General features: G+C 35.0%; 2 protein-coding genes across 2 annotated transcripts; one reads left to right on the top strand and one right to left on the bottom strand.

Annotated features, from left to right (window-relative positions):
• Window positions 1-25: 25 nt before the first annotated feature.
• On the bottom strand, window positions 26-11,447 carry LOC125057498 (general transcription factor IIH subunit 4). Its single transcript, XM_047661221.1, is given in 14 exon segments — window positions 26-273; window positions 777-917; window positions 1,658-1,772; window positions 2,396-2,586; window positions 4,805-4,888; window positions 5,968-6,075; window positions 6,997-7,069; window positions 7,834-8,019; window positions 8,243-8,374; window positions 9,532-9,636; window positions 9,726-10,016; window positions 10,573-10,587; window positions 11,085-11,297; window positions 11,299-11,447. Coding segments are annotated over 14 exon segments (1,947 nt in total). The 3' UTR covers window positions 26-129.
• A 21-nt stretch (window positions 11,448-11,468) lies between these two features.
• Window positions 11,469-13,801, top strand: LOC125057202 (pro-epidermal growth factor-like). The gene has a single exon (XM_047660724.1). The coding sequence runs from the start codon at window positions 11,471-11,473 to the stop codon at window positions 12,131-12,133; it is 663 nt and encodes a 220-aa protein (XP_047516680.1). The 5' UTR covers window positions 11,469-11,470; the 3' UTR covers window positions 12,134-13,801.
• The last annotated feature ends 1,486 nt before the right edge of the window (window positions 13,802-15,287 follow it).

A 15,287-nucleotide genomic window follows, 5' to 3' on the forward strand; every position in this document is an offset into this window, starting at 1 on the left:
ATTTTTAGAAGTTTAAAAAAAGATAATTAATATAAAAATTTATTTACAATATACAACTTAATCTAGGCATTTTATAACTAGACATTCAGTTTTTTTTTATTTTCCTCCATATTATGTCATATTTTTGTTCTAAGAGGACTTGGAGTACCGTTTCCAGAACTTCTTGACGTCATCGTGTCCCGGTCTTGTCACAACCATAGTACGTGTGCGCTCGTTCTGCCAACTTAGTACGCCCTGCGCACGCGCATAATCTCGTAATACTACGAAGTCAGCCTGAGGAAAAATTAGACCAATGATGATAATTCCAAAATAAGTCTCATTATCACAAAAAAATTAAGCAGGTCTTTCTTCACTACTGGGTCACATCAGCCCGGTTAAAACAATAATAATAATGTGTGTATGGCCTAGGACTAGTGCTAGACAGGCTACTTCTAATTAAATTGCGATATTTGTTTTAAAATAAGTGTTGTTGGATGATTTGCTATTTTAAAAGAGTACCGAGAGTTTTTTACGCCGGCTTTTTCTCTCAGCCTACACCCTCTGTCTTCTTTGCCGATGAGTAGGGATTAATAATTTAATGACGTGGAATAAGTGATACCCGTTTCACAATTTGACGGTTTCACTTCGATAGATTACAATCTAACGAATATTAATACGTTAAATTGTAAGCAGTACGTTGAGGTTCACAATCTTTCGACAGTCCACAATCTCGCGAGATAGATTACAATCTAACGGTATTTACAATTTTACGTCAAAAAATATATATTCCACCTAACCTGTGATAGGAACTGGTTGTAGACCACTCCCTCGGTGTACGTGAAGCGGTTCCTCTCACTCTCCCAAAGTCTGATCTGATCCACGACTGTCGGCGGGAGAAGTGATGATGTCTTTATACCACCAGATTCAGCGCACAGCATCTGAAAATATAAAAAAATTACATATATGATGTATATTAACTACCCCTTCGAGAAAAAGCCGTGAAATATAAATATATAAAATAAATAACTATATTATTCTGTTTAGTAAAATGTTTGAATAAAATTCTGGAGTAAGAAAATTTAATTTAATAAATAACCAACCCCCAAATGCTTGTATAAAAATTTCACTTTTTTTAAATAATAGGAGGGAAACAGGACACTCATTTTTAGTGGGTCCGTTGCCGGCCTTTGGGGTCATTCTAAGTTTGAATAGTTGGAGGTCGTATCTCTCAGGAAAGACCCCCAACGGGAGTCGATTCCACAGTTCGCTTGTTCGCAAAAGAAAGCGCTTTGTGAAACAGACTGTGGAAGACTTCCAGCCATCAAGGTGATGTTGATGAAATTTTCTAGGTTCTAAGGTTTCAACCTAGGTTCTAGCTACCTAAATAATAAATGTCCCTTCCAGAAACTCGTGGATACCCATATCTCTAAAACGACTGAACCGATTTTGATGAAACTTAAAACTCCGTAATTTGGGATATACATCTATTTTAAGTTTACAAACATTCATCAAATTCCGGTTGGTTGTTTTAGAATTATGGAAATTCTATGTGACTTGGAGGAGATCAATGCTTTTCGACATAATATTTGTGTGAAAAGGAGTACTTAAATCCATTGTTTTAAATTAACGTGTTACGTTAACAGACACACAAAACACAATTTTTTGATGTTCAAAATACCTGTGGATGTGAATGCTGCTCCAGAAACTTGATGATCTGTTGAGCTGAGATTCCACCTCGAAACGCCTGACGCACTGATTCACGAGTTATCACTCCGACCACTAAGTTCGGGAACCTGTAAAAATTTACTGTATGGCATTAAAAAATTACTAGAAATAGACAAAACCATACAACCAAAATTAATTCAAAACCATAGACAAGTGTAAGCAAAAAAGTAAAGTATTATATTCTTGAATTAAATTTGTGAGAAGTCAAGGAAATTGTTTTTCCGAAGTCTCCATCCAAGCTGCCGGCGGGTCCATCGCTTTTTGTCCATGCGCGCTATGTAGCCTGCCCACTGTCTCATTTCGTACGTGTTGTACGCAAGTGAGAGTTAAATACACTTTCATTGGACACGACCGCAATATTGATAATATTAAAATCTTAAATTAAATTATAATGACTCATGTGCACTTTTTATTATTATTTTTTTCATGTATCCTTTATTAATTTAGTTGTTTTTTTGTTCCTGTTTATTTTTGCACTTCTTGCCTACATAAAAAAATGTATTATCTATTTTAATACTTTTTTTTTTCTTTTCTCACTCTTTTTTTTCCTTTCCTTTACATGTAATTATTTTAAATTTTTATATTATAATGCAACAAAGTGTAAATAAATAATATAAAATACTCAAGTCGAACACTAGGAACATTTTTAAATCATTTATTTTCCACCATGTGGGAATAGCTAAGCTCTTACCTATACATTAACTCGGTGAAGAGTCCCAAAAGAGCGACTTGCAATGTGCTCTGCGTATACCCGTAGAGGCGATAATTGCTCTCAACGACTATATACCCTTGCGACCTTTTGGCTTCCAACGGCGCTATACCATCTCGAACACAGGTTATATTTAGCGCCAGACGCGTGGGGTAAAAGCGACCCGCTTTGCGCTGAAAAGGATAAAAAGCAGCTAGGTGAGGGGTACCGGGTTCGATTCCAAGTTTTAATTTAATTTAAATTTGTTCTCGGCCTTTGGGAGGTTTGTGCGGTACCGGGCGAGTGCTTCGGTACATGGAGGACACGGTCGAATTTCTAAAAAGGCAAAGCACGAATTATAAAAAATCTTATACTTGACGCTGGCTAATGTACAAACCGTGCCAGAGCCATAAAAAAAAAACAATTGACATTTATAAGATGGAATTTTGTTGGAATTCTGTGCAAAAAGCAGCGTACAAGATTTGAAAAATATTATAATGTATAGCATTTTATAGCGTTCATTGGTTAACCAATCTGTTAAGCAGACTTAAACCGAACTATTACCCCCGTATGTCATATACACTTAACGTAATAACGTTTTTGAATCTAACAGGATCTATTTTACTTTATAATAATCGCCAAATTTGTACAACCTAGGGCATAATACAAATAAAAAAATCGGTTGTCTGTAAAGTCGGTTTACTGACGATAGTTGTACGTGTACGTCATAAGAAAATACTGATGGAATGGTTCCGTTTTACAAAAGAAAGTTTTAATTTTATTTGTTTGATAGATATTTTGTATGGATAAAGAGAAGGAGGTAAATGGAAATCACAATTGAATTGATCAAGTTACATTTATATGTACGCATAAATACAATTATTGTTTCTAGAAACAATCTCCACTCATGTAGGAGAGAGACAGCTGTGCCTCTTTGTAGCTCGTTCCGCGCTCTCGCTTGCACTTCAAGCCTTAAATGGAACGCCTCAGAGCGAGGTAACGCCTCAGAGCAAGGTAACGCCGCATGAGTCATGTTTTTTCGTGCGTGCAGCCGGTTCCATCGAATTATAAGACGTTGTCACGTCAAAAATGATGATGCAGAGGCGAAGCGACGTGTTTTTCAACTTGAACGCGCGGCTTCGCGACGCTAGAAACTCTCGCGAGCGCGTGACCTCACACCTTTATACCTTAATAATGGAGAAATAGTGAAAACTACTACAATCTCCTTACTATGGGGGTGAGTCTGATAGCTTTGAGGTAATCCCACCACCTCAATCCTTTGATCCTACCCGTAGGGCTCCGTCTGTTACCTTAGGTCCCTTGGTGCAGATATCCCGTACTTATTTATTTATTTATGGCATTTTAGGAAGATTTACAGTATTTTAACAAAAGGTAAATTATGATTACAATAAAATAAAGTCAGTACTAATTACAAATCTCCACGTATAGATAATCCATAAATACCTTAAGGAGATAGGAGGAATAAAATTAACATTTATGAATTTATAATACTATGAAACAATTAAAGAACTTTAGTAAATAAAAAATTAAGTATGACTATTCTAATGGAAATAGCTGGATGTGAGTGTGCGTCTCACAGAGACAATGGAAGAACAGAAAAGATCGATGTCAAACTGGGTTGAATATTGGTTATAGGTCTGTACACTTTGAATCATGAATGTATTTTTCCTATAGTTGGTATTAGGTGGAGGCATTTTGAAAAGAGGGCGGTTTCTGAACCATAATATAAGTCTGTTCGCAAGTTGAGTTTTGCTAACATCTCCGGATAATCAACGAATCCCCTAACAATCTGTAATAAATAGCAGACAAATCAGAAATATTCCTTCGATTTTCAAGGGGCAAAAAATTGTAAGGTTGACAACGTAGATGGTAACCATCAGAACGCTGGTGGGCCTTAAAGTCAAGAAAACGAAGGAAACGTCGCTGGATATTTTCGAGACGAGCCTTGTATTCCTTATGTGTTAGGGTACGTCTGTAGGGCTTAGGGATGCGTAGGGTTGTTAGGTTCTTACTTCTCATCATATCATATAGTTATCTAGTGCAGCTACACTACATATATTATACAGATACTCCTGACAGTTAATACATATAAATTTAAACACACATTTCACAGTCCACTGTACAAGCTGTACAGTGTTTACAAAATTCGCGAAAGAGCAAGACTACGCCATCCGTTCGCAAAATTACCTTGAGGCCTTGTTCTGAGAAGAACGGGCAAGAAACTCAGCAAGTTTTACCCTCGCTCTACATTACAATTAAAATAGAAATTACATACAAATTATTTACCAAAACAGTCGCTATACCATGTACTAATTTCAAATTAAAGGTTAAAACTGTATAGTAAATATACCTTTACCTACCTAACCTACCCTACCGAATAGTTAAAAATACCTTTCTCTGATAGACGAGTCCAAACTCCCTCAAATGCTGTAAAAACATCAGCATATTGTTGCTCATGCCTTCTGTACTGTAGTCCTGAAATTATATTAAAAAAATATAGTTTGTTGTTATACACAACAAAGAAATGCGTCTAAAAACATTGGCACTACAACCTTTTCGGTCTTGGCCTCAGGTTTCTGTATTAAGATATTTATCTGTGAGGAAACTTTTTTATTTTAATTTGTTTAATCTGTATTTATTTAATAAAACACTTGTTTTATTGAAGTGAAACTTCTTTATCGGGGTTGGAAAAAAATTTAGTGTAAAATTTTTTCGTTACGCGTCACGTTTTTCGGTTACGCGCCATGTTGCTTTTTGAAGTCAAACTTCTTTATCGGCGTTGGAATGAAACTTCTTTATCGACGTATGGGAGAAATTTTGTAGCAAATCGTCACGTTTTTCAATGATAGTAATAATTCTATTACAATTAATGAAATTCTATAATAATCTTCGTAGTAATAAGGTAAAATGAAATATTTGTATTCATGTCTATGATAATAAAAGCCTTTTGTTAAACTTTATCTAATTTAACGAATTTCTGTAAAGTTGCATATAGTAGATCATTTTTCAAAAAATAAGATCATAAAGAAGTTTCACTTCTTACGTGTGTACACCTAGTACACGCACACATTTTTATATATATGAAGTGGGGCTCTACAGAGGCCCCAGAGTCACCAGGCAAGTCAAAGACAGTTTTTTGCTGCCTGTTACTAAAGTGTAGTTCAATAAGATTTAGTAGTAATACTCTCTCTTTCTATCAAATTCTGTTTATGACGTGATAGAAAGGGACAATTCAGTTTAAATAGTTAATATTTTTAATAAAACTGAACTAAATTAGTCATTTGATATATAAGCATAGCGGTGGTTCGCGGCAAAAACTGCCTTAAAAACGCTCAGTTGTGGAACTGGAACGCCGGACGTCGAGGTGATACGGATGGTATTTTGTATTCTACCTCGCTTGACCTTTAATTTTTTTTTAAAGAACAGGCGGCAAACCGACACAAGGCTCAGCTGATGTTGAAGTGATACCACCCATGGTCACTCAATGCCAGAGGGCTCGCGAGTGCGTTGCCGGCCTTTTTCATTTGATAAGAAATATATGAATAATAACTCACCTTTCCAAGTGTACTAAAGCTGAGTTGATATAAATAAGCTAAACATTCCGCTGAACTCAGATTCCTCTTCTCCGCAGTGTGTAGATAATGTTGAAGGAATAACCATACCTGAAATTATTTAAATTAATCCTAGTACTTAAATTTAGATAAATAAGTTTTATTGACTCATATTATATTAAATACATTCCCATACACCGTGCGCATTCACTGAAGGAACTTTCTTTTTATAGCACAGATGGCAATCTGGCAGGCTCACCTGATGTTTAGTGATATTATTTGCCAATGGATACTCACGGGTGCGTTGCCGGCTTTTCAAGAATTGCTACGCTCTTTTCTTGAAGGACCCTAAGTCGAATTAATATTTATTGTTTGTTGGTACGTATATTATTTAATATAAACGCGAATTTACATACTTCGATAATAGATGACGTTACTATAAAATCTTTATTATGGTTTGATTCAGGTCAAAGCCGGTTGCAGACCGAAAACTAATCTATGCCAAGGCTAAACTAAGCTATGCCAAGCAAGCTAGGCTAAGCTAAGCTAGAAATAAATAGCGTGCACACCAACAGCTAAGCCAAAGCTCAGTCAGTGTGGCGAAGGATGTGCAAATGGTGTGCGGGGCAGCGGGAGGGGCTTAGCTTAGCTCGTGTAACTGCGCATCGGCATACACAACTAACTTAGTTTCGCATATTTTAGTTAGCTCACATAGCTTAGTTCGCTTAGTTTGCGGTCTGCACACAAGTATGGAAAACTGCGTCAGCTATGCGAGCTAAGCTAAACTAACTTAGCTTAGCTCTTGGTCTGCAACCCGTACAAAAGTCATTTGAACAAAGTCTGTATCACCATGGAGTTTTCATTAATTATTGCTCAAAGTCACACCAATCCTATATATAGTCTATAACATGCTACTTTATAATCTGTGGATGTGCCTTATTTTTTCCCCAAACATTGTATATGATTACTCATACATATTTGTTATAACAATAAATCAGAATTATTTTAAAATTGTAATTGTATTTAACTTACCTGTTTAGCCGTACTGAGCAAAAGGAACTGAAAGCCGGCTTTAGTTATTACCGCTGAGCCATCCTCCGCATCTCTAAAAATTTGTGCTACATTTAAGATACTTTATTAATTGCTTATAAAGTGACAATTAATAAATACATTATTAAAAATAACCGAAAACTAACACTTATTATTTTTTATTTATGACAACCAAAGGCAAAGTCTGTTATGATCTGATAAAGCATGCAAAGTGTCTGCACAGATTTATAATATTAATTGTAGGAATTGAAGGGAAACCAAAGAATTTGAGACAAGGTTGACGAGGAGTCTACATTTAAATTCGAAATAATTTTAAGTTGCAATACAAGTAATTTTGAAAATTTAATATTATACATGTTTCTTCAAAAAATACCCATCCCCATAAACTACTAAACAGATTTTGAGGAAACTTGAGTTTTCTAAGTTGAAATACAACTGATTAAATTTCCACAACTTGTAGTTTCCGCTGATTAAATAATTGTGAACAAACATAAATGCTCGCTATATTTAGCTTGATAAAAAGGTTCGGAAACATTTATTTATCAATTTCAAGAATATCACATATATACAGTTAATATACAATAAACACCTAGTTATTAACTTCTCCAACAAAGGAATAACTTACTTAAATTCAATAAATTGTACAAAAATATATTTCTATTTGACATTCACGAGCATTTGACATTTATGGTGCAATATAAAAATTTTAACAGAAAATATAGCTTGTATAATAAGCACAAATAAAGGTGTAAAAATTGATATGGACTTTGCTGTTATTACGATTATTTTTGTAAAAATATTGAGTCAAATATATTGTACCTAGTCATGAGTCCAGCATGAAGCAATATCCTTACAGCATCAGCACTAATTCCTTCTGTTTGCTGACTGCCAACCATGTAATGAAGAACACATTCCCATCGCTCAAGTGCATATGCATCTAAGAATGCTACATCCCTTGCTTTGCCATCTGGTTCCAAGGTTTGAGACATACTCCATGGTCGGCCACTGAAAGACACTTATGCATTTTAGTACTTATTACCTTTATAATAATAATAACAAATATATTTTGAATACAACAATTCATAGAACAGGTTTATTGGATAGTTAGTTTTACACAATTCTTTCACTGTAAAATCTTCAGACTAAGTCACATGTTTTGTAATCTAACATAATGCTTATTGCATGGCACTGTAATGGCATAGTAAGCAATTTTTAAAAAATAACTTACCCACCCAAAAGAGCAATTTTTAAATTTTTCTTAAATGACTGTGATAACAACCATCCCGGTAAGCCTCCAGGTATAGGTGCCTCATGCCATACTGATAGTTCTGTTAATGCCTCAGAAGCTTTGCTTTGTTCCCTAAATTAAAAACATATTTTAATAAAGCTTACTTAATGGATAGAAATATTTATTACATTATTTCTTATCAAGTGGTAAAAATAAAGTGTAAATGAGGGTCATCTGTGTAAAACATGATTGTAAATATTGTTATGGAGAAATAGTTATTTCTTACTATATCTATTGCAACAAAACTAGTTAGTAAAGTAATCTTATACTGTTTAATATAACAAAAACAATAATTGTTTTTTTATTTAATTAAAAACATATTAGGTAATCATTCAAAGAGTATATATCGACGTAAGAAAGCATATTTGTTGTAAGTAGACATATTGCAATTGTTCACCAGAGCCAAAAAACTTAATTAATTTCGGAAAAAAATTAATAGTGTCGAACCTATCCATGATATTGCTACCATTTTTGAAACATATATTTATTTAACTGCCAGTCACCATTTGTAATGTAAACTTTTTATCCAAAGTTACTATAAGTACGTGTTTGGCTAGTTACAGCAAACAGTTTTTTAAATCACAAACCTTTAAAATGCTGTAACTAAGGAAGAAAAATGTACGCGCGGAAATATTATCAATTTACAGGCGATAAATATGCTGTATGCAGTACATTTATGTATTTGGGTACTTTCAATTGCAATTCAAGATGTAAGATTAGTTTATAATTATGATTAGATCTAGAAATGCAGTGGGTCATTTGGTAATGTAATGTTTGCTTGAAATAAAATGTCGTAAATGGTAAAAAAAAACTGCTGTAAGTAAACGAATGTAAAAATCACACGCCGCAGAAATGCTGTAAGTAGCGTTACGTTTTTAAATGGGAAGAAGTAAGTATTTGTAAAGAAAAAAATGCAGTTTTTCTTTTGCTGTAAGTACAAATTGTCTAAAATGACTGGATTTTGGTCTACATACAGCATTTAATCTTGCTAAAAAAAATATAAGTACGGGCGTTTTCAACGGCGTATGTAATTTTTTTTTCATCGTAGAGGCACAGGACCCAGGACATTCGATGCGGTTTTTTTTTCTGATTCTAATGGCAGTAAAAAGTCACTTTAGGTATTTTGTCTACTTACAGCAAATATGCTTTCCTACGTCGATATATAGATATAGTCATAGATTTTATGTTTAGGGTTAATTTGTTTGAAATTCGAATACTTTAGCACATACTTAGCATGTGTTTGTGTGACCCATGATGCTACAACTGCTTGTGGGACTGGCTGTTCGACAAAAAGAAGGCGAATTATAAAGTGTCGAGCCAGTTCTGGTAATTCTCTGTAAAGATAAATATAGTCTTAAAAAATCGAAATAAAAAATAATTACAATATTATCAATCTATACCTACATCATAGTATTGTACTTACCTATACACTGCTAAACAAATTGTAGGGTAATTGTAGAGAGTCTCCAAAAACTGAGAAGACCGACTTTTAAGATACTCGTGTAGATCTTTACATTGTAAGCTAGGTGTAGCATTTAAGTTAGAAGATTTCGATTTTGATGATTCAGACATTTTTAAAGGAATTTGTGTTGGAGTTACATTCAAAATATTCAATGTATTTTTATATAAAAAATGTTGATGATTATTTTGAGATAAACTTTTAAACACTTTTATCTTGCAATTTGACACTATACTATAGTGAATACTGAATTGTCTTTATTATTGGCAACTGTTAACTGTCATAATTGACAGTAGCAGATGTCATATCCGATAGCTTGACCATAGAGAAAGATAATCTATTGAGAAACTTATCAACGAAATACGAATACAATAGTAATAGTATGACGAAAGAGACAAAAACGTTTTGTTGATATCTAATGGGAAAAATAATCCAAAAGTGTAGGTATGATCGGCCAAATACATCTCAAAATAATAAGTACTAATTTATACTAAGTAGATTATTACATAAGAAAATTGAAATAAAATTGTCTGCTTATAATATTGTTTTCGCTCCTGCAATTTATGAGCATTTACAATCTCAAATTTAAGAGGACCTTATTTTTATATTATTAATTGCATCAAATATTATAAGTAAATCGATAATGACAATAGCGACAATCAATCTATGTTTGGTCTTTCTAAATTCATAAACTTTGACAAAAGTTTATGTAGTATCCACTTTTTAATTTTCAAAACTAGATAATATGCTATTGATGTCATTACATTGTTATTTGTTATCTATTATGGCTAGTGACTTTTATTAATGTTACGATTTAAATCTGCAACTGACAACATGTAATTATATTTAAATATATGCAAAATCAAAGCGAAAAATGTCCATAATTCGTCTCGTTCATATTAAATTAAAAAAGCCGTCTAATTAGAGTCATTGTTTAAGATTTTGTGAGAGTATCTCTTGGCTTATTCAAAAACACCTCCAGATATAAACTTACTTACCTAATCATTCCTAACAGTACCTAAGTACTAATTGCTTACTAGTTACTACGATAATTAATTGGTACTTAGGACTGGGTCTTGTTGTAGGTTTCTTATTCATTGTGTAGCTATAATATAAAACAAGTTTAAAACACAAACAATATGCTCCAGAACCTGATCAAGGTTTCTCAAAAAAGGTTAAAGCAATAAAGTTTAAAATCGCAACGAAAAACTAGGTAGGTAATGCTTGTAAGAGCTATACCAATGGGACTTTTTTTATCTCTTTGTCTCGTAAAAGAAAAAAATATATTCACACATTGACGCAGTGCGTACACACACCGACAACTAATCTATATACGGACAGGTTGCGCACACAAACGACTCGCGTCTGAGTTCACCGCATTCATTCTCGTCGGCAGATGGCGGATGCAGTAGACGCCTTCCATCAGTCGTGCACAGACAACTCGTTGAGCGCAGTGCGATTTCGTTCCGCTAAGCACCATTTTGTGTGTAAACTTTCGAACGGGACATTGTGTGTATGTGCTCCGTGAATAATTTTTAACTACGAACTCAGTGTACAATAATTGAATCGTGTTTCACTTTCGACATGCCCACGGTGGAATCGAGGCGATATCTCGGGCGCTAGAAACCGCGCCTCCGTCATGAGCGAGTGATCGTCGACATTAAAAAAAGTTGACACAGGAAACATGTCTGGGCGGACCGCCGACGCGGATGCGAGCGAAGGGTTCGAGTTCGAAATTCGAAAGCGGTCATGTCATCGCCTCTCGGATTTCGTATAAGTCACCGTCCAATGTCAAAATCGTGTATTTACCGCGAGCGCCGAGCGTCCGGAGCGAGCGGACAATGCAGTCTTTGGTAGTATGGTGGGCGGTGGTGTCTGCAGCTTGGGCGCTGGCGGGCGCCTGCTCGAGCTCCATCTCGAAGAGGCCCGCGAGGCCTGCGAGGCCGCAGCGCCCGCCGCCGCAGCCGCAACCGCAGCCGCGTCTCAACGTCACCTTCCCCATCTTCAAGTGCGAGCCCGACTACTCGGAGTACTATTGCCTCAACGGTGGAGTGTGCTTTACTGTAGTGATCTCGGACAGTCCTATCTATAATTGTGAGTGCCGAAACGGTTACGTGGGTCAGCGGTGCGAGTTCAAGGACTTGGATAACTCGTATGTGTTGACGAGCCGGCAGCTCATGATGGAGACGGCGTCGATCGCCGGCGGCGCGACTGTGGCCGTGTTCCTTGCGATTCTAGTCTGCTTCGGGGCGTGGGTGCGGCTGCACCGGCGGGGCAAAGCGCCTCCGTCGGCAGAGCGTGGCCTGGTGCACCTGGTGGCTGTAGCGACGCCCCGGGGTCAGCTGCCGGTCTGCACTGCCCCCACTCTATAGACATTCTGTTCATACATGTACATATAGTTAGATTATGTGTTAAGTTATGTGGATCGAACGGGAGTAAGAAAATTTATGTGATAATTAATTTACGAAGCATATAATTTATTTCTGAGGAATTTCTTTTGTATATACCGAAACTGAAGTTGAGAGTTGTCAAATTTCAGTTCCTTCAGCTGTGTTTGTGAATAATGTGTACATGGTTCTGTTTAATGTTGTATGTTGGACTAGTGAGATGGGCAATGACCATGTCCCTATATGCTACTCGCTCGTATTAGAAGTTGTTATGTTGTATTGTTGGGTTGTATAACAGGTTAGAGAGTACTCACTCTGCTGAAACAAGATAACAAATCTCATTCCATGTAGTAATATATTGTTTCTTATAAGAATTCAGTTTAATATGTCCATCATAGTAATGATTGTTTGAGCAGAGTGATAACACTTGCTACCTGATTCCACTGCATGTTATTGTTTTGTATTGTAGTAAATGTTTAGTAAATGGGCCTTATTGTAAAGTCTGCAGAGCATTTATACTCAAATAGATAAATCTATGTCCCAGTATAAAAACACCTTTGTATATTGCAAAGGTGATCATTTGTATGAGTCTCTGGGCCACTTATATTGGTAAATCAATATTGTATTTATTACTTGTTGTGTTGTGATGAAGTTGGATACTTGTGAGGCAGCGAGTAGCTCAGTTCCTATTGCTGTAGCACATTCCATCGCACGGTTAGAGTATATTACTGGTGTCAGTATTATTTTGTAATACATGTTAAGCCGGCAGCTTTACTTTATTTTTTAATTTATACCTGATATCCCACTGGGATAGAGCTGTATTATATTCGTTTAATGATGGAGACCAGCCCTTGTGAGAAGGCTTCTTGTAAATATAGCCCCTGTAGGTATTTATTAGATATTTATAAACATTTATTTATTGACTGCTTTATTTAGTTAAAATTCATTGATCAGCCGCACGGATTTGCCATGTTAACGGTTACATCCATTAAACCTTGCTAAGCACGGCCTCGCAATCATATGTCCTATGTAATCTCATTGTGAATCTCAGTAATAATAATAATTGTAAAAATTGTATAACATTGGATGGTGTCTTAAATGTCACTCCTCACTGTCAATTGCCAGTCTGTCCGTTTTGCTTCTAGCTAATTTTAAACCGCAACAACTAAAAATTCACTATCTGTATATTGTATAGTAATTTATTATAAATGAAATATAGAATTTGAAGTAATCATTTATTGTCAATAATATTCTATTGTAAAATTTCTTAATTGTATTTATTGTCTTTGTATAATGGTGGCTTGACTGAGGGGATGACACAAAAATATAGTAAATTTGTTAATGGGCTGTGACAGCAGTACAGGGTCTGATAAATTGGTGTATTTTATTCTAGACCACTCTACCATTGTATGGCTTTCATGTGTTGACAAATTATAGGACCAATCTATCAGAGTCTGTATAAAAAATTGTCTTGTGTACCATGCTGTATTGTCAATTCCTAAGAGATTGTTTATATAAACATTCCAAAGTATATGTAAAATATTACCTACATCGCTAATAATTTTGAAATATCTGTTAAGATGCTACATTGTTAATTATACAGTTTTCTATTGATCATTTGTTAAAAGAAAATTATACGAAACTAAATCTTTATACATGTTTTTTATTCCTTCTGGCATTAAAACAAAAAGGTTAACAGCCTTTTACAAATATACTTAGAACTTAAGGTTGGTTCTCACAAACTTCACCTGCTTTTAAGATTTGTAAGATAACACTTGCTAATTGATTTTCGACAAGTCAGATTTAAAAACCTAAACAACGCCTTTTGGTACATGCAATGTTGCTAAAAGAATCTTTACACTATTAGTTTGAACCAATCATATCAGGTAACTCTGGCGCCACTTACTTGCGCAATTTGTATCGTTTAATGTGATTGAATAAAATCAATTCTAAGATTACGCTCATGGGCTGTGAAATTGATTAATTGGCCATTTAAATTAATACGTGTATCGGGTTCAACTTACACACCAAGTGTTTTCTCTTATATATAATGAAATCGTAAGAAACGCTGAAATGTTAGCAAATGAATAAAAAATACCTACCTGTTTGAATGCGGCTAAGAAAATCAATTGAATTACCTTTTCAACTAAATATTATAAAAAAACAGCCAATTCTTGTTGTAAAAGCATCAATCGTTTGAGTTTTCATTCAATAATCTTTAGTAGTGTGATCTGAGTACGTGATCCTTTACGGCATTAGAAGTTAGAAAAACCGACAGTCGTCGAGTCCATTGAATGTCTGGGAGCATATTTTTATGAATAGCTATGTGGACCGGTCCGCCACCGGCGTTGAACAGCGCTCTGCAGAGTTCATTGAATGAGAGCCCGTTGGTTTGTTGACATTCCCCGAAAACCTGCCCTGCTCGGAATAGCCGCGTATCACTAGTTCCCGATGGACAACGACCAAAATAGACGGCGCTTTAATGAAAAAAGCTTTGGAGATAACTGTTTTGTTAGAATTAGGAATCGGCAGGATGTTGTAAATAGTTATTTCATATTGAAACTCCTTTTATTCGCAGTACAATGTTATTCCATAAGGTGATTATCACTGTGTGGTAAGCGTTCTGCTTGATTTGTTATTAGGCATGTCAGCAGGTACTTATTACACAATATTTGGTAATGACTTATGATTAGGTACGATGAGTCAATATGCCAATACGTAGTATAACAATGTAAACCTCAGATAAGAACCTAGTTAATTCTTTTTTAAATCAGATGTATAGTCACAGGTAAACAGATAATTCTTATGAACGTCACATAAATAATATTCAAAAGTAATTTTATTTACTACTTCATTCACGAGAAACCCTTCATGTTCCCTCAAGCGACTTCTTTGTATAATTCAATATGTTTAATTGCTGACATGCTCATTTATTGGGTTAAGATTAAGTATGGCAATAAAATTATATTTTATTGTATAGTTTCGATATTCCTTAATAACCTGGATTCCATAATAGACCAGTAGTAAGTAAACACAACAAACAACGAGATTCATTTATTTTTATAATATTGAATGATGACATACTTAACAAAACTAATCTCAAATATTAATAAAACTTTCAATATTCATATTACCGCTG

The sequence above is a fragment of the Pieris napi genome, chromosome 16 (genome assembly GCF_905475465.1).
Source record: "Pieris napi chromosome 16, ilPieNapi1.2, whole genome shotgun sequence".
NCBI classification, from domain to species: domain Eukaryota; kingdom Metazoa; phylum Arthropoda; class Insecta; order Lepidoptera; family Pieridae; genus Pieris; species Pieris napi.